At 36.2% G+C, this 19,951-nt stretch overlaps 1 protein-coding gene and 1 long non-coding RNA gene across 2 annotated transcripts in view; one reads left to right on the forward strand and one right to left on the reverse strand.

The window, feature by feature from the left end:
- Positions 1–9,599, forward strand: papss1 (3'-phosphoadenosine 5'-phosphosulfate synthase 1). The gene is made up of 12 exons (XM_077719473.1): positions 1–261; positions 799–913; positions 1,514–1,749; positions 1,805–1,943; positions 2,606–2,724; positions 2,802–2,915; positions 3,679–3,790; positions 5,406–5,611; positions 6,807–6,942; positions 7,453–7,721; positions 8,254–8,483; positions 9,171–9,599. Exons 1-12 carry the CDS (start codon positions 202–204, stop codon positions 9,322–9,324), a joined length of 1,890 nt encoding a protein of 629 aa, XP_077575599.1. The 5' UTR covers positions 1–201; the 3' UTR covers positions 9,325–9,599.
- The window catches only part of LOC144198449 (uncharacterized), a 21,639-nt gene continuing 10,183 nt past the window's right edge, over positions 8,496–19,951 (reverse strand). The window contains exons 2-5 of the long non-coding RNA XR_013326713.1: positions 19,643–19,744; positions 13,131–13,324; positions 12,943–13,011; positions 8,496–8,615 (exon numbers count right to left, since the gene is read on the reverse strand). This is a non-coding gene — a long non-coding RNA (uncharacterized LOC144198449). The remainder of the gene's footprint in view (positions 8,616–12,942; positions 13,012–13,130; positions 13,325–19,642; positions 19,745–19,951) is intronic.

Below are 19,951 nucleotides of genomic sequence, written 5' to 3' on the forward strand. Positions count from 1 at the left end.
CGTGATATTTATAGTCCGCCTGTCAATGGTACATTTATTTTCCTCCCAATCCCCGATGCTCGCCATCTAAAATTGGAATTCCTCCGCCGTAATCAGTTGATCTGATGCATAAACAGAATAACGAATCGTCATCTTTAAAGGCGGTGGAATTCCAAAAATAAGTTGTGCAACTAAAACTGTGAAGAACAGCCAAACGAAGAAATGGAGACGTATGGAAAGTTGAACAAAAAGCAGAAGCTGAGCAATGCAGCGCAAAACTGGGTGAGTGTTTTCTTCATGTTTGTGCACCTTTATCAATTCTCAATCCGATTTGCCCAGATCACTATTCCACGCCTCCAATTCTGGATTATAGTGTTTGCCTAATTCGTTTAAATTGAAATTTCGGGTAGTTTTTTTTAGGAGTAGCCCATTTGCAACGAAATATTGATAGGTAATCTCATTTATTCCTAATGGAAAAAAAAAATCTGATGAATGTATATTGCATTTTTTTGTCTGCTTCTCTTCAATCAAATATTCCAGATTCCAACAGTGCCCCCCCAAAAACAAATCTCCAAATCCAGTCATGGCCTACAAACTAACTCCCACTGAATAAACCTCTGATTTGCTGATTACAACCAAATCTCGCACTCCATTTGACTCAATTTACTGATTGGCTGCCACTAACGACCATAGAGTTCAATTAACTTAAAGTGGGAGGGGCTAACAGCCAGTCAAAAGCAATAATTGACAATTCATAAAAGGGTTTATAAGGAATGAGTGATGAATTGAAGAATATATCAATTGTCTGAATCCATACAGGGGACCCAACGTGCTACAAATGTTACCTATCAAGCTCACCACGTCAGCAGGAACAAACGTGGGCAGGTGGTGGGCACCAGAGGCGGCTTCAGGGGATGCACAGTATGGCTCACTGGTAAAATCATATTTTGGAAAATATTATAGTTAATATTTGGGTACGACTAGAATAAAGATCGATTGTGTTTGCATTGATGAGCTCATTTTTTGTATCCCTCCCATAGTAGACATTATATAAGTTCAGCTACTTTACATTAGTATAATTATTTTTATAAACTTTTTTTAAAGGCTTTGTCACAATTGGAGATGATTTCACTGGCCGCTAGAGGACAGCATCTCTCTTCAAGAGTTAAATAATAATTTTAAAAGTCCAAATAATTTTAATTAGATGCTATAAAAAACTACATCGCGGTTATTCACATTGCAGTGGGTTTTGGAGACTTTTAACCGTGATAAACGAGGTATTACTTACTATATGCTTTAAAATATATATTTATATATGTTTTTTTTTTAATTTTAACTTTTGACTCTGAGACCTCTAGTGGCTGGTCCTAACCATTACCCATAAAAGTGTAGAGTTAGATTAGAGTTACAATAACTATTTGGCTCTATATATACACCGGAAAGTATGTACTAAAAACGACAGTGCTTGGCTGAGTTGACAAAATCAATGGTTTGGTTGCCCATCCCTAATTTAGCTATTGTTTTTGTGGGGGAGGTTTGTCTGGTGCCGGAAAGACCACCGTCAGCATGGCCCTGGAGGAGTACCTGGTATGCCATGGCATCCCTTGCTACACGCTGGATGGCGACAACATCCGCCAAGGCCTCAACAAGAACTTGGGCTTCAGCCCGGAAGACCGCGAGGAGAACATCCGCCGCATTGCCGAGGTGGCACGACTCTTTGCTGATGCGGGCCTGGTTTGCCTGGCTAGCTTCATCTCTCCCTATGGCAGGGTAAGTGGCATGGGCCTAATTGGCTAGATCCTTTCTAATATTGAGTGTTTGGCAGGATCGTGTCAACGCCAGGAAGATTCATGAAGCGGCAGGATTGCCTTTCTTTGAGGTGTTTGTGGACGCCCCACTGGATGTTTGTGAGCAGAGAGATGTTAAAGGGCTTTACAAGAGAGCCAGAGCGGGTGAAATAAGAGGTAGGTGCTTTTTAAAAAAAATATATAAATTGACTTAATAGTAGAAGTGGGGAAATATAGTAATATCGCGATACAGTATTCCCTTGATTTTTGCGGTTAATATGGTCCATAACCAGATATCATATTTAGATTTTTCTGAAATAAATGGATTAAAATAATTGGATTAAAAGACCTGAATATTCAGTTTTTTTATAGATCTAAAACAATGTTTATTTTAGCTTTTTTAAATATATTTTTAAATTTTACAAAATGATTTTTGAATTAAACACAGAATAAATGATTAAAAAATACAATTATTGTTTTAAAAGGGGGAAAATCAGGAAATTTAATATACATCTATACTCTATTTTAATTTGATCCTAAAACAGAAAGTCAGCACTCATGATTTACTTTCCCGGGCCACACAAAATCATGCGGTGGGCCGGATTTGGCCCCCGGGCCGCCACTTTGACACATCTCCCACATTATTAGTATTCCCTCAGTTTGTGAGAAAGGCAAAGTTTTTAATGGATTGTTACGAGTACATTTTCCCATTTAATTTAGAGGTTGTATCTTAGATTGATTTCTTGAGCCACGTAACGATACACTTTGTACTGTTATCCTAATTTTTAGCATCTGGAAATTAAACCTATTTAATTAAATTAAACCCATTACTCCTGCAGGCTTCACCGGAATCGACGCCGAATATGAGAAGCCGGAAGCGCCCGAGTTGGTTTTGAAAACCGATTCCTGCAACGTCAACGAGTGCATCCAGCAGCTGGTCGACCTGCTTCAGGAGAGGGTGAATATCCGCATGAGGAGTTAATAACTTCAACTCCCAGTCATTAATTTCTCGCTTAACTATCCCCTCCGATGCAGGACATTGTTCCAGTGGACGCGTCCTACGAAGTGAAGGAGTTGTACGTTCAAGAGAACAAACTGGACCTCGCCAAAAATGACGCAGAGACGCTACCTGCACTTCAGATTGGAAAAGTTGGTTCTTGTTATGCCTCAAAATTTCCTGCTGAATGGCATCATGGAATAAAAATGGCTAGCAAGCCATTATTGTAATGTAACGCATCCTTTTCTAAACCAAGGGTGGGCAAACTTTTCAACCCGGGGGCCATATTGACTTTAAAAATGTGACAGATGGGCGGGGTCAGCAAAAGATACGATACACGTAAAAAAGTGCATCTGTTAACAGTACATATGAAACATAAACAGAAAAAAAGGACTAAAGTATTAACATAATCATCACTCATCATTCAAGTAAAAAGTATAAAGTACTAAGTCAAGTAAAAATGTATTAAGAAATATTAAAATGTCATTTAAAAAAAAGATAGGACTGTAAAACACGAAAAAACAAATGAGTGGACAGAGCTACTGCCACTGGCTTCCGCTTGACGGCGCCATCTTGGGGTTAAAAAAATATATTTGGACAACATCAGCGGGCCGGATTAAAACTTCTAGAGGGCCAGATGTGGCCCGCAGGCCATAGTTTGCCCATATATGTTCTAAACGCTACATCATTGGTGGACAAATTGGTCCCCAAGGGCTGCTTTGGCTACAGGTTTTTGTTCAATTGATCCAGTAAAGACACTTTAACCAATGAGATTTTTGCAAAAAATCAAAAAGCACTTGACTGGACTTTTTGGACACCATATTGGTGAAAAAAGTGTCCTCTTTATGGCTTGGAATGAAAAACTAAATATATATAATGCTGACTAACAGTTGTATGTGTGTGTGTGTACCTCAGGTTGACATGCAGTGGGTCCAAGTTTTGGCGGAAGGTTGGGCCACGCCCCTTAACGGCTTCATGAGGGAGCGAGAGTATCTTCAATGTCTCCATTTTGACTGCCTGTTAGACGGTAAGATTATACTTTAGTAAGGATATGCTACTCACAATGTATGCTGTTGTTTTATGGCAAAAAGTTTAGAGGTGGTCTTGTAAGTGCACCAAAAAATGCCAACAGATGGTATGCCAAATTTAGAAAGCAATAAAAGTGTAAATAAGTTGCAATTTATTACGAATCCACATCTTAACAAAGGTGCTGTTTTCCGGTCGTAAAATCTCATTTTGTTTGGACTTCAATTACAACGACTTGTACTTCACAGACATTCCAATATTTCATTCTTGAGAGTTTTCCAATTCCCCAGGCTTGTGTTGTTCTGCCAAATGCATAAAACGACTTTAAAAAAAAAAGGCAAATTAGCATAGGCCATGTATTATTTTCACATTTTGGCTCGCACTTAAAACGCAAAGATGTCCAAGTATGGAAGGCGTAAAAAAGCAGGGATATCTGAAGTATGTCATTTTTTGGGTTTTTTTTTTTAATCAATGATTGACAAGACGTCGTTTGACATGCCAAAAAAATGCCGCCATTCACTGAATGGCTTGCAAAGGTAAACAAAAAAGTACTTTTTTGCTGGCTTGTGCGAGTTTAAATGCAAAGCAGCTGGTCAGGACTACGCTTAAGGATGTTCTAAAAATAATGACTTTGACATTTTTAAAAAGCTTATCCAACATTAACGCGACACTTTGTCACATTAAATTTGGATACTTCATCCTATCCTGTTTATAAACTTCCATTTTGCAGTACCTAAAAAGTATTTGTAGGATAATTGAAGCCTGTTTTTTTTAATAATTAAAATAAAAACTAGTTCATTTGCCACAATTATTTTGGATGGTTGACAAGTCATCATAAATCACTTTTTTTTTACTATTATAGTACTTTATAGTAAACATGCATTGTTATGAGGCCCTGGGAATTGGAATGTGAATACTATATAACAGTATCATTGTACTCTAAAGCAAAAACAGATGTTTGCAAACATTTGCTGTTGAATAATTCATAATCATCTGCTTTCATTGAAGACTACAAAATCTAAAGAATACTTACTTATCAATTACTCCAAAACATCCAAAAAAATCAAGAATTAGCCCAAACAAGGTCAAAAAATTATTTTCTCCATTTTTTTATACGTTTTTGATCATTTTGAATCCAGTACGCGTCACAAAAATCAAGAATTAGCCCAAACAACGTCAAAAAATTCAAGTTTTCTCCATATTTTATACGTTTTTTGATCATTTTGAATTGAGTACGCCATCACAAGTAACAGACAAAAATGTCAGCATGATATGTGCATGCAAATTAGTAATTTCCACCCTTTTCAGTATAAAAATATAGCGTGTCAGCAAGCAATGTACCCAGAAATTCAAGCAGTCAGCGTCATATTGCGAAATCTACAAAATCTTGAATTTAGTGCATACACAAGGCGCACCAAATGATTAGGCGCACCGTCTGTCCACTTTGTAGAAAATTTTAGACTTAAGTGCGCCCTATGTGAGTAAATTTGTTGCATTTGTAAATATTTTTTATCGCTTAATAAGAGGAATTGCAATCATTAATAAGGGAAGCAATTGACCAAGATTGATAAAGTGTGGTGGAACATATGTTAATGATTTTTTTTTTGGGACTTAAGGTGGTGTAATCAACCTTTCGGTGCCCGTGGTCTTGCCGTTGTCTTCGGAAGACAAAGAACGCCTGGATGGCGTTAGCGCCATGGCGCTGGTTTACGAAGGCAAACGAGTGGCCATCCTTCGCAATCCCGAGTTCTACGAGCATCGCAAGGAGGAGCGTTGCGCCCGCCAATGGGGGACCAACTGCAAGAACCATCCCTACATCAAGGTCAGTTCAATATTTGTGTAGGCGTGGCCTTAAGACTTCTCGATAGACGCTACGGGGTGGCTCTCGGGGTTGGATGTTGTTTCAAATGTGTGCGCTAGGACAGGCAGGTGCGCCATTAAATGGAAATGTTCGCGCCGGGCGCTGTCATAAATTCGGTGCCCGGTGGAATTCACATATGTGGACGTCACATTTGGGGTCAACCGGGTCACAGATGGCCACATATGTGGATGCTGGGTTTTTATGGGCTTGATTTTTGTATAGATGGGTCTATAGTTAAAGTAATACTTTGTATTCAAGACAAAAACTGTATTGTATATTATTTTTTTTAAAGAGTATTTTAAATCAAAAGGGGAAAATGGTAAATAATACCCTATTTTTTTTAAACTAATTTCATTTTGTAAAACTGATACTGTTACTTAATATCGTCAATATTTTTTTTAAAATAATATCCAATGCACAAATTCATTTGGGTTAAAATCAGTTGTAATATTTTTTAACACTTTATAAAGGACCCAATAAGCAGAAAATTGCAAAAACTAATCGATGATGAAAATAATCGCCCAAATGTGTGATACTTAAATACAATCTTTCACTATATTATAAGTTTCTGGCTCAAAGCTATTTATTTTTAATTCCTACTTTTTGCAACCCGTCTTTGCTGCTTACCCATTGGCTCTTTCCCAGAAACGTTCTCCATGGTGACCTCCATCTTTTCTCTACCGTGAACAGATCCTTCGATATCTGCGACAAAAATGTAACATGTTAATCAATGATATTTTATCAGAAAAGACCTCCAAAACATGGCATAACATCCCATTCAAGCATTTACATGATTAATCTCATAACCAGATTAGACCATACAGATTAGACCATGTAATCTTTTTACCGTTAAAAACTAACACCGAGCTATAGAGGCTATTGACTAAAGACTGCCATTTTTTTTGCCTGCTGACCTTTTCCAGCAAAGCTCAAACGTAGAAAATAACGTTTTGTTCAAGCCTCTACTTTGGATCCATTATATGTGGGTGTCCCCGCTGTTTGTGACCTGATAAGTCTGGACTTTATTACAATTCTGTCTGGCGCCACCCTAGCTCTTCTAAGCATTTTTATTTTATTTTTTTTACGGCCAACCGTCGTCTCGCGTCTGGACTATATTTGTCTCCGGTGTCCACTTTGTTAACCACTAGCATTTCAGATGGTGATGGAAAGCGGCGACTGGTTGGTCGGTGGCGACCTTCAAGTCCTCGATAAAATCTATTGGAAGGACGACTTGGACCAGTACCGACTGACTCCTACTGAGCTGAAGCAGAAGTTTAAAGAAATGAATGCAGGTATGTGTTGTGTTTAAGTGTCAGATGCAATGTTCCCTCTAATTTTTCATGTAAAACATGCTGTAAAACACTAAAAACATAAGAGTGGACAAAGCTACGGCCACTGGCTACCACGTAAACGGCGCCATCTTGGGGAAAAAATAAATAAATACATAAAAAATTCTTTGGACAACGTGAGCGGGCCGGATTAAAACTCCTAACTGGACCATATGTGGCCCGCGGGCCGTAGTTTGCCTATCTCTACAACAAGTAGTCGGCATACCTGTAAGTACAAATAGCCTTGTGATGCTATCGCTAACAATTCCCTCATCATAACAAACTTATCTAAGTTTATGAGCTGTTAGCTCACATTATAGTCCGAGAAAAAATGGCCATTATGGGGAAAAGGGTATAAAAAATTAAAAAAATTAAAGTTTGGATTTTATTTACTGCGCGCCATATGATTGCTGCTGCGCAGAGAAGACGAGAGTAGTGCGCAATTGTATATTTCTTGTTTTCTCCCCCACACAGACGCCGTATTCGCCTTCCAGCTACGCAACCCAGTTCACAATGGCCACGCCCTCCTAATGCAGGACACCCACAAGCGTCTGACAGAGCGGGGGTACCGCCGACCCGTGCTTCTACTGCACCCACTGGGCGGCTGGACCAAAGATGACGACGTACCGTTGCCGTGGCGAATGAGACAGCATGCCGCCGTGCTGGAAGAGGGGGTCCTGGACCCGGACTCTACTATTGTGGCTATCTTTCCTTCGCCTATGATGTATGCCGGGCCCACTGAGGTGAGTGTTTGTGGAAATTTGAAGTCTGGGTCATGTAAGGGTGCCGTGAGTCATCTAAAATAGCTAACTCATTCGTCTGGAATGTGCAAAGTGGTTATGTTGAAGCTAATTTGCTAGTTGCTTAGTAACTTTGAACTATTAAATGAATCTGACTGTTTATTTTAATCACTGAAAACTATTTGAATGAAAAAGACACAAACCAAAACAGTAATTAGTCTTTTTATGTTTAACTTAGAAAAAAAACTATATATTTTTTTAATCTAAACAACAATTTTAGATGAAAAATGTATTCATTTTTAATGTAAGTTTTAAATTAAACACAAGTGCACCAAAATATGTTCTTTTCAATTGTTTTTTAAACATTTTTTGGACATAATTGGAGTTATTTTTCAATTTTTGTCATCACAATGAAATCCCAGCGTATTATATCAATAAATACCCTGATTTCTACATTAACATGTGAAAAAAATCATCCATTCATTGCCTATATTAGTGTCAGCATTAATAAAACGCACCCTTTCTTCACCAATAGGTGCAGTGGCACTGCCGGGCCCGAATGGTGGCCGGTGCCAACTTTTACATCGTGGGCCGCGACCCTGCCGGAATGCCTCACCCCGACACGGGGAAAGACCTGTACGAACCCACCCACGGAGCCAAAGTGCTGACCATGGCTCCGGGCCTCATCACCTTGGAGATTGTTCCCTTCAAAGTTGCCGCTTACAACAAAGTCAAAAAAGCCATGGACTTCTATGAAGCTAAAAAGTGAGTACAGTCATACCTCTACTTATGATTGCCTCTAAGGGGGCTCTTGTCAAAGTGGCGGCCCGGGGGCCAAATCTGGCCCGCTGCATCATTTTGTGTGGCCCGGGAAAGTAAATGATGAGTGCCGACTTTCTGTAAAAGGATTAAATTAAAATGAAGAGTATAGATGTAGATTAAATTGACAGATTTTAACCCTTTTAAATGAATAATTGTAATTTTTTAATCATTTTCTTCAGTTTTTGGTTAAAAAATAGTTTTGTAAAATCTAAAAATACATATTAAAAAAAAGCTGAAATAAACATTGTTTTAGATCTATAAAAACTGAATATTCAGGTCTTTTAATCCATTTTTTTTAAATCTAAATATTATATCTAAAAATATATTTTAAAAAGCTAAAATAAACATTGTCTTAGATCTACAAAAAACTTTCAGTTTCAGGTTACGAAATTTGCTAATCAGTGACGCCATACAAAAAAAAACCCAAGTTACAAAATCCTCCAAAAAATAAATGCATTTCCTTCTCCGTTATTTTCTTTGGGATTCCCCTTCTTAAGCGATTAAAAACTACAAATGCAACATGGCACATATTTCCACTCACACACACACACACATGTAAAAATCTATTTTCTAGTTTATTATATGTGACCAATCTTTACCAAAAAGTGATCATTTGAATCCTCTCTGCAGTCATCAAGACTACGACTTCATCTCTGGCACACGCATGCGCACCATGGCCCGCCAAGGCGACAACCCCCCAGACGGTTTCATGGCGCCAAAAGCTTGGGCTGTACTCAAAGAATACTACAAATCTCTGGAGAAGGCAGACAAGGTGTTGTGCTAACAAAACATGGAACGTGGCTATCTTTCGATTGCCTGATGTTGGGACCATTGCATCATTACTGTTTTTTTTTTTTTTAACTTTATTTTTAGTTTTTTTATGTTGTATGTATGTAGTTTTATTTTCCTAACTGGTGCACATTAGATGGGGAAGGTAGCGTTCATACTTTGGGGTTGTAAGTGGGTCAAAAATTGCTACAAAGTGTCTTTAGTGTCCTCATGGAATTACTTGGTCATCATGAAAATGGCATGGACAATAAATATTATCTGTTATATTTCGAGCAGTTTTTGATTGAATCTGTAGTTTTCATGATTTCTATATAGGAGGTTTTTTTGTTGTTAACTCTGGGCTGCCATTGGCGTCTAATGCATTTTGAGTAGAAGGCTTGGCAGTGATCATTTGTCCATTGTCATCAATGGCGGTGTGAAGGAGTTACAATTATATATTTTTTTGGGTGAAATGAGGGAGTTTGAAAGTTGCCTTGTAGTCATATTGACTAAAAAAACTAAAAATGGAGAATTGGCTAATGAGAGATTGTGAGACAGTCTGTCCGACCAATGAAAACGCACATACTATCCTAGGGTTTCTCCATAGAAATCTTCCTGGTAACAGACAAAATATGCCAAAAAAATATATTAATTTGACAATATCTATTAAAGAAAATTGACATATCTACTAATAATAGGTAAACATTTAGTCTTTACGGTTATGAAAACAATCGTGAACAAGTTCACATATATTTTATTTTACAGTAGTTTAGTAAAGCCTAGTGTCCCACCAGGCTTATAAAGCACTGGTTAAATACCTTCTAATTCAACCCACTTTCATCACTCTTTATCTTATTTTCTTTAAGTGTATTTATTCTCATAGCAAGAACAAGTCTTAGCCTCATTTTGCATGTTCAAGTCTCTATAGTAGTATTTTGTTACATGGCAACTAAGCTAGCTAATTTGTTCCATGTGGCATTTCATCTACGACACGTGTAATCAGCTCCTTCATGCTCACCAGCACGGAATCCCCATTCTAATCTTTTGCTTGTCCAATAAAGTATTTTTAACAAAGAGTAAAACATGCCTTTTGACTATTTTTTTGATCCCATGGGAACATTCTGCTTAAAGTAACTGACACCGGGTATATTAAATATGAGGTCGGCGTGACCTTGAAGTCGCATATTCCTCCCCACTGTCACTCCATCAGCTGTGTGTTAAATGAGACCCTCGACTGACCCACCCGTGCACAATTACTTTGAATTTTGTGCGCGTGTACGCCAGTGCGTCAAGAACGCGGCAGCTGGATCCCAGATGCAAACTCTGCCATACGTTGGGAACGTGTGGTAGGGTTATGCACCAACTGGGCGGGGCCATCATTGGAGGACCAAATGTCCAAGTTTAATGAAGACCTGAATGTAAAAAACATAATCCCTATCTAATAAACACTGGGATGGGATGATTACAATTGTATTTGTGTATTGTTAAGATGGCATTATCATTTTGCAATTGGATTTTTTTGGTGATATTTTATTGAGATTGGATTGTAAATGTAATTTCAGGGAAAGAAAATAGCTATTAGTTGATTGTAATATAAAAATAGCAGTATTCAGTATTAGAAATTAACGTTTTTATTTTTTTTACATAAATTTTGATCATTTTTTTGTCTTTTTTTAGTGCATCAAGAAAATTACTAGCATTGCTATATTAAAACTTTTTATCTAGAAAAAGAATGTCGATTTTGAAACATTTTTGTAATATTGGTAAAAGAAAAATATCTCAATTATTATTATTTTTGTTATATTAAAACCTTTAACTAAAATTTTTAAACCAAAAATAGCATACCATTGTTTTCTTTAAAAACTTTTTTAATGAAAATAAAAACCCACAATTTGTAATATATCAATGAAAAATATAAACATAAATATTCTTAAAAATCTTTAAAAAATGCCCTCATCCTGCCAAAATATTTCCCCCTCCCAAAATATCTCGCAAATACTACAACTTTTTCTCAAAATAATTATACTTTTTTTCTTACCTAATACAACCCAAGTATTCTACCCAAAAAAATCACTCATCACTATCTAAAATACCCCTAAATTTTTCCATTTTTTTTGTGCACTAAGGACATTAATACTGTGCCATTTCCGGTAATCTAAAACATTGGGTCATTTTTACATGAGCATAATCCTCCTACTTAACTGATTGCCCCCTCACAAGAGCCCCTTGAGAAGAGAACACTAGATTGTCGTAGTAGGATTTACGAGCGCTGCTTATTACCTGATGAGAAGCACATGTGATGACCTTCTAGGCCACCATACAAAGAAAGCAAGTCACCGACATAAAACCCCACATGGAAGAGTTTAATCGCCGCATTATTTTAGTCACGTGCCCATCATGTAATACATCTGCCTCGGTGGGCCCGACTCTCCCAACACTTCATCTTTGTTTATCCTTTTTTTATTTGTCAGCCCGCTCGTAACTTATTCAACTGGGGAGATTTAACTCAATATAATATTTGAAGGACGTTCGTTCGGAACATGAAGAGATTGGACGCTCCATGCCAAAAAAAGAAAAACTTTTGCCTAAAGGAAAAAAAAAATCAACTCCAGAAATGCAGTTTTTTTGGGGGGGCCTGTATTTTGTTTTCTAATATCCTGGTGCTTTGTTTACAGGTTACCAGACACTTTCCGAATACTAATCCTATTTTTTTTTAGCAAACTAACTCCATGGATGAGCCTCACTAGGATTAAATTGTACTTTATCATGTTGGTATTGTGTAAAATTAGGTTGTGGTTTAAGCAATATAATATATATATATATATATGTATTTATAGAAACAAATATTTCTTTTACCTAGTTCTACAATGTCTTCTGTGTCTGTATATATATATATATATATATATATATATATATATATATATATATATATATATATATATATATATATATATATATATATATATATATATATATATATATATATATATATATATATATATATATAGTTTTTTTTTTAAATTTTATTTTATATTTTTTTATTTTATTTATTTCTTTTTTGTTTTTTATTTTTATTATCAAGTTCTACAATGTCTTCTGTGTCTTTGCTTGTTTTAGGATCAAGTCAAAATAATAAATATAGATGTATATTAAATTTCCTTATTTTCCACCTTTTAAATCAATAACTGCCATTTTTAATCCATTTTTTCTGTGTTTTTAGTTCAAAAATCATTTTGATAAATCTAAAAATATTCTAAAATAAACATAGTTTTAGATCTATAAAAAACTGAATATTCAGGGCTTTTAATCCAGTTCTTTTAATCCATTTATATAAAAAAAATCTAACTATTATATCTAAAATGGTCCGGACACCCTTGCACTACAAGCATCATACCATGTCCTTCACCAGTAAAAAAAATATATTTTTGTGTATTTCGCAACAACCAACTTGTCTTTTCCTTTCACAATGGCCTTGTACATTGTTTACTTATTTATGCGTACATTGATGTGTTTGACAACCACATTTTTGTGGTACATACGTATGTGGTGGAGGCCCAAAGCGACCACAGCGGCTCCACTGGCTACAACAACGCTTATTTCACAAACCAAGACAAAAACTGCAAAAAAAACATACCTGAACGTTGAGTCAGCTGACCTCCCGCAGCCTCCACATCTTTTCCGTGTACGTCCGCCATTTTTCACGCTATGATGTCACCAGATGACGGAGCAGATGAAAAAATAAAACAGGTGGAACCTTTAAATCAACTTACATTCCCCCAGAAAAAAACGCACTTTCTCGGCAAAGTGAAGACTTGAAATTACCTTTATTTTGGTGATTCACTCCTAGACACATTTGTTGAAGCCATTAAGGAAGAATTGTGATGAGGAAGTGATGCGTCATGGCGACTTCCCGCCTTGGAAGTCGTTTTTGATCCCCAATTTGCAGCAATCAGTCAACGATTTGTTGGAAAACAGACGTAGAAATGGAGAATTGTGACACACTCGGAAACGTAGGCCTGCAAAAAGAAGGAGGATAAATAAAGTAATGAAACACAGATTGGGAATACTGGATACTTTGATCTGGCTTGTACTTTCCGACCACAAATAAATAAACTAATTTAACCTGAGAGGCCCCGACGGTTTGTTCAAGTGCCCAATAATAATAAAACAAGCTGTGGGAATCTTTAGAGTACCTTTGGATTTTGGATTGGATTTTTAAGAGTTTGTTTGTAGATTTTTTTTCGGACTATAATGTGAGCTAACAGCTCATAAACTTAGATAACAAAGCGGTTAGTTTTAGAAGTTTTATGGTCTAACTAGCATCATCCTTCCCATTGTTATGATGAGGGAATTGTTAGTGATAGCATCACAAGGCTAATTATACTTACAAGTATGCCGACTACTTGGGCAAACTACGGCCCGCGGGCCAGATATGGTCCCGTTAGGCGTTTTAATCCGGCCCGCCGACGTTGTCCATTTTTTTTATTTTCCCCAAGATGGCGCCATCACTCGGAAGCCAGTGGCAGTAGCTCTGTCCACCCTTATTTGTTTTTCATGTTTTACAGCCCCTCTATATTTCTTTTATTACATTTTGATATTTCTTAATACATTCCTTTTTACTTAACTTTGTACTTTTTACTTTACTTTTACTTTATACTTTACTTTTACTTTATACTTTGTACTTTACTTTGTACTTTATACTTTTTACCTTACTTTGTACTTTATACTTTTTACTTTACTTTGTACTTTATACTTTTTACTTTACTTTGTACTTTATACTTTTTACTTTGTACTTTATATTTTACTTTGTACTTTATACTTTTTACTTTACTTTGTACTTTATACTTTTTACTTTACACTTTTTACTTTACTTTGTACTTTATACTTTAATGATGAGTGATGAGTATGTTAATACTTAAGTCCTTTTTTTCTGTTTTTGTTTCATATGTACTGTTAACGGGTGCACTTTTTTATGTGTATCGTATCTTGTGCTGACCCCGCCCATCTGTCAAATTTTTAAAGTCAATGTGACCCCCCGGACCGAAAAGTAATATCCCAAAATCCAAACCAGCATTTTAACTAAAAAAAACTTCCAATATCACAGGCCATGTTCTATTACTTAAATGTACATTCATCTATTCATTTTCTGCACTGCTTATTCTCACAAAACACATCTGTAACACATTCCAACAATATCAGACAATAAAATAAAGATGATTAAAAAGTACATGCGCAATTGCCAGATTAGAACAATGGTGTGTTCGAGTCTGATATCCTTTGTGTCATTTGTTCTTATCCAACATGACATTAATGACGCAAATGTGGAACCTAACGGGAATACACAATCACATTTCCGGCAATCAAAACTAACATTTGATGGAAAAACTCCTCAACTTCTGCTTCTTATGAACACTCTCTACATGTATTCCTGTTTATACGCAACCTAAAAGTCGCACAGATGCGTCGGGTGAGAAAAATAACCACCGTTGACATCATTAATCTCTGCCAGTATCCCCCCAGGCTTGTTTACAGCCATTTTGAATCGGACATATTGCGAAAACGTGTTCCGTGTATTCGGCAACGGTGTCGAATGTACGTCCCGACACGTTTACGATGCCGGCACGTCATAATCGGATTCGTTCACTCGAGTCAACGCCGCTGTTCAACATAAATAATTTGGACGTTTACGGACGAAATGGAGTACAGATAGCAAACATTTTGACATGGAAAAATGATGTTCTTCTTCTTGAAATTTGAACTTTAACCCTTCCAAGGATAGTGCTTACTACAGTGGATGCCTGCTTAAAAGTTAGCGTTAGTTTAGCTCATTCCATTCATTTAAATTAGTTCATGTTATGTTATGAGCGCGCTGCCGTGCTAAAAGGTCAGATTTTAGTACTATTGAACACATTTTAGTGTTATTAAACCACTAGTGATTTCTTACTTTGTATATAGATGGCGAATTAGAAGAAATAAAACTTTTTCCAATTCAATTACAATAAATTTTTGTGTAAAGTTAGTTTCAACATATTTTTGAGTGTCTGCATCGTAATCCAAGTTCATTTAAATTTGTTTGTTATGTTACAAGCGCGCTGCCATGCAAAAAGGCTGATTTTAGTACTTTTAAACATATTTTAGTACTATTAAACACATTTTAGTACTATTAAACACATTTTAGTACTATTAAACACATTTTAGTACTATTAAACACATTTTAGTACTATTAAACCACAAGTTATTTGTTACTTTGTGAATAGATGGCAAATTAAAACAAATAAAAATGTTTTTCTAATCCAACATCCCATTTTGGGTGTTTTTCAGAGTTTTTGTAACAAATTAATTAGTTTTTACTTAATTTCTATGGGAAACGTTCATTTGAGTTACGAGTAAATCGACATAGGACGAATTAAGCTCGTATCTCCGGGTATTTGATTGTTAGTTTTGATTCTTATAATTGTAAAAATAGAATGACATTGATTTAACATCCATACTATTTTAGCCTATTTTACATCAATGGTCAGTAACACAAAAGAGGACAAACACAAAACATTTCCGTAGCTTTAAGACGACGCGAAACACGATACTCATCCTTTTCGCCTCGAGGCCATCAGCGCCAGGCGTGCCGGCCGGCGTCTGGCTCTTTCACATCAACAAATAGAAGAGTCCAAACCATAAAAAGAAAATAAAAATGTGTGGCCTAAGCCAAACGAACATTGCGGCCTGAAAGTGTTACTTCCTCACTGAAGTAAAACTCATTAAATGCAAAAAAAAAATCGTCAAAACAAGAAAGTCATTAGTCAAACAGCTTGTTATTGCATCCCAACCACATAGTTTTTCACGTTCTTTCGAAAGTGCGCTGATGGATGTGTATTTTTCTATATTACAGATGATAGAAATGCAATTTTTCTCGATACATAAAGAGGCCTGCTTGTCAGAATCAATTATGGATTTTTTTGTTTTGTTTTGGATTATTCATTTGCTTTTTTGTTGTTCCCGACAGGCATGTGTACTTCACATGTGTTTTGCTTTTCTTGACCAAATTCTCAGCAACGATTTTTCATGATTAAGTTGGAAGTCTTTGCCGCATTGAAAAACCAAATAAAAAAAATCAAAGTACTTGGATTAAAAAAATGAGAACAGCCTATATAACTCACATGTATTCATTTCCAACATCATTATTCGGGTAAGGGTCATGGGGTGCTAGCAGGTTTTGGGGTGAATAGCACTGATTGGTCGCCGGTCAATCATGTGGTTCAAATCACAGACCGACTCAGCGGGAATCGATCCCACACAAGTCAAGCCGACAAATTGCTACAATGGGGTGTCTCAAAAGTGTGGCCAATGGACCATTTTAGATATAATATTCAGATTTTTTTTTTTATAAATGGATTAAAAGAACTGGATTAAAAGCCCTAACTATTCCATTTTTTATAGATATGAAACAATGTTTATTTAAGCTTTTTTTATCTTAGTAAAGGAAAATCTCTTTTAATTATTATGTTCCATATTAAAGTGGAAAACAGGAAATATTTTTATGCATTTTTACATTTTGCAAAATTATTTTTGAACTAAAAACTGAAAAAATGATTAAAAAATTACAATGATTTATTTAAAAGGGGGAAAATCAGGAAATTTAATATACATCTATAGTTTTTATTTGAATTTGATCCGAAAACAGAAAGTCAGCACTCATGATTTAATTTCTCGGACCACACAAAATGATGTGGTGGGCCAGATTTGGCCCACGGGCCGCCCTTTTGACACCTGTGCCATAAAGGTAAAGTGTGCTATACCGCAAATTTCTCTAATTTTCATTTGTTCATTCTTACCCAAAATGGTGCCTTTAATGGCAGTCAATGAGTTCATTAGGAACCTTAAAATGCCTTAAAACTAACAAGAAGTTACCTGGAAAGGCCCAAAAATCCTCAAAAAACAAACAAACAAACAAACAAACAAACAACAAGCGTCTCGGAAAGTCCCTCAAAATCAATCTTAAAATGCTTCAAAGTCAACCCTAACATGCCTCAAAATCAACCTTAAAATGCCTCAAAACAAACAAGAAATAACCTGGAACTGCCCAAAATACAACAGGAACAGACAAACATCTCAGAAAATCCCTCAAAAATCAATATAACATCATCCAAAATTGACCCAAAGTGACCTTTAGGCGCCATAAAATGGAATTGTAGACACAAAAAGATCTCAGTCCCTCCTATTGACCACACAATGAATCCAATTCACTAAAACTAGCATGGGATTCTCATGTTTTAATGCTATCAAGATAACTTTTTAGGGCAAAAATAAACTGGTCCGACCCATATAAGATCTAGTTGGCATGCATCTAGCTCTGGAAGCAAACTAAGTTTAACACCCTTGCTCTACAAAACTATAAATCACAGTTAAGAGGCTAAAAAAAGAATACGAGTCTGGATATAAACCACAATTTGTCTTCAGACTCACAGCCAAAGACATTGCCAGTTAGATCAAAGATGGCCGACCTGAAGTGGCTGATAAATAGCCCATTCTGGCACTCTTAAGTTTTTTTTTTTTGTCTGTTTCTAGGCTGCGAGAATAACGGTGCCTCTATTTCTTTTAATCATTAAAACTGGCTTGTTTTTCTTCGCCCAACAATAGCGTTCAAACGGTGTCATCTGCGCCAGAAGGGAAACCGAGAATAGAAAATATTAGTCAGTCTTTTAATAATATTTGCGGCACGCTCAATGGACACGGACAAATATTCCCTGGGGAGTTTTTTAAAAGGTTTTTTTGTGTTCTGGAAGGTAAATCGGACTTTCCCCTTAAATTTCACGGAAAATCTCAGATGCTGGAATTGGCTCGGGATGAGGGGAATTACATCTAGTGCATCATTAATCATTTTTGGGATAGCATTAGCATGTCCACTAATATTGTAGGTCATCTTGTGTAATACTTGGGTATATTATTCTTCATATATATGGTTGATGTATTTAAAAAGTATAACACTCAATGTTTATTAAACAAATATGGCAAATTTGGACTTATCGGGTTAATTAAATTGAAGGACAATGACAAAAAAGGAGTTATCTACTATAGTATGAAAAAAATGTATTAAAAATATGTTATTGAGGGATATAACTGTAGTGTATTTCTGTTTTAATTCATTATAATTAGATTTGTTTTTAACATATTCCATGGTATTCATTCAAAAAATGAGATAACTAAAATGATGACTAATAATGAATTGTATAAATGTTTTGAGATGACATTTCGTGACTTTGTAGACCTCAGTTTTATTCAAAATATTAGAATGAGTTAAGTACTATACTATGAAAAAAATCTATTTAAAAAAAAGTGTCATTGAAGGCTATAACTATAGTGTATTTCTGTTTTTATTCATTATAATTAGATTTGTTTTTAACATATTCCATGGTATTCATTCATAAAACTAGAGAACTAAAATGATGACTGATAATGAATAGTATATATGTTTTAAGATTGTATTTTGTGACTTTTATACCCAATTGTATTCAAATTATTAGAATAGTATATTATTAGTGATGTCCAGGGATGTGGATGCCTGTGTTATACTTATACTTATATTTATTTAATTTGTTTTTTGGGGGGTGGGGGCGGGGTTTCCTGATTCAAAATCACCCAATCACATCATTTTGGATGTCAGATGATTAAAACCATGGAGTATCCCATTGCAGCAAACTTTGGACTAAACTAAACTTTTTAACTAGCTCTACAATGTCTTCTGTGTCTTTTACCTGTCTTTCTACTCCACCCAATAAATATCCCAACTACGCGACGAAATAAATTCCAAACCTAACCTAAACGAGCAGGTGCCTTAGCGGCAACATCAAGACAAATTTACTGCATAACTTCATTAACCGCCGCCATCAAAGATGCTCTTTCCGACTTTCGCCGATCTTAAATCATGGCCGCCGGTGGATACAAATCACCAAGGCTGGGAAATTGAAAACACGCGCCCCAGGAATGAGCCAGGGTCTTTGTAAAGCACCCGGTTGGGGGGACAAAGAGCGGCGGCGGCCATCACCTTGACGGGTGGCGACCGTAAATAAAAACCCAGCCTGACGTTTTGCTCTCAGCTGTATGTATACTCGGATGAATTTGGGGGTTAAGTCTCCCCTGCCCGGAGAGGAAATTGCCAGTGACGCAGATGTAAAAGGTTGCAATAAGCCCGGAGGAATTCTGTGGTGATTATTTTTACAAAAAAGAGTGAGTGGGTGTCTGGGGAAAAAAGACGTCTTGGAGAGGAGTCCATCATTCAAGGAAATGGGCTACTCTGAAAGGTCAGAAATCAACAATGTGTGGGTTTTTCTTATGCTCACCTGGGTTGCTTGGATTCTTTTAATCTGGGGGTGTCCAAAGTTTTTTTTTCTTCCCAGGGTTGGCTTTTGGGAAATTCAAAGGATGGCCAACTTCAAACGGGTCTGAAATGAAGAAGGGGATTTATTGAATAAAGATGGTGGTTTTAGAATGTGTTCAGGTTTTTGCTCGTAGTTAGGTCTTCGTACCCACGGTGGGAAGGAAAAATATATTTTAAGAGAATTAAAATAATCAGAATCGGTGATTTCCCAAATTTGATTGTTATTTTCAGAGGATCGGAATCGGATATGAAAGATTAGACTTTTAAAGAT

This window comes from Stigmatopora nigra, chromosome 6, assembly GCF_051989575.1.
Source record: "Stigmatopora nigra isolate UIUO_SnigA chromosome 6, RoL_Snig_1.1, whole genome shotgun sequence".
Classification (NCBI taxonomy): domain Eukaryota; kingdom Metazoa; phylum Chordata; class Actinopteri; order Syngnathiformes; family Syngnathidae; genus Stigmatopora; species Stigmatopora nigra.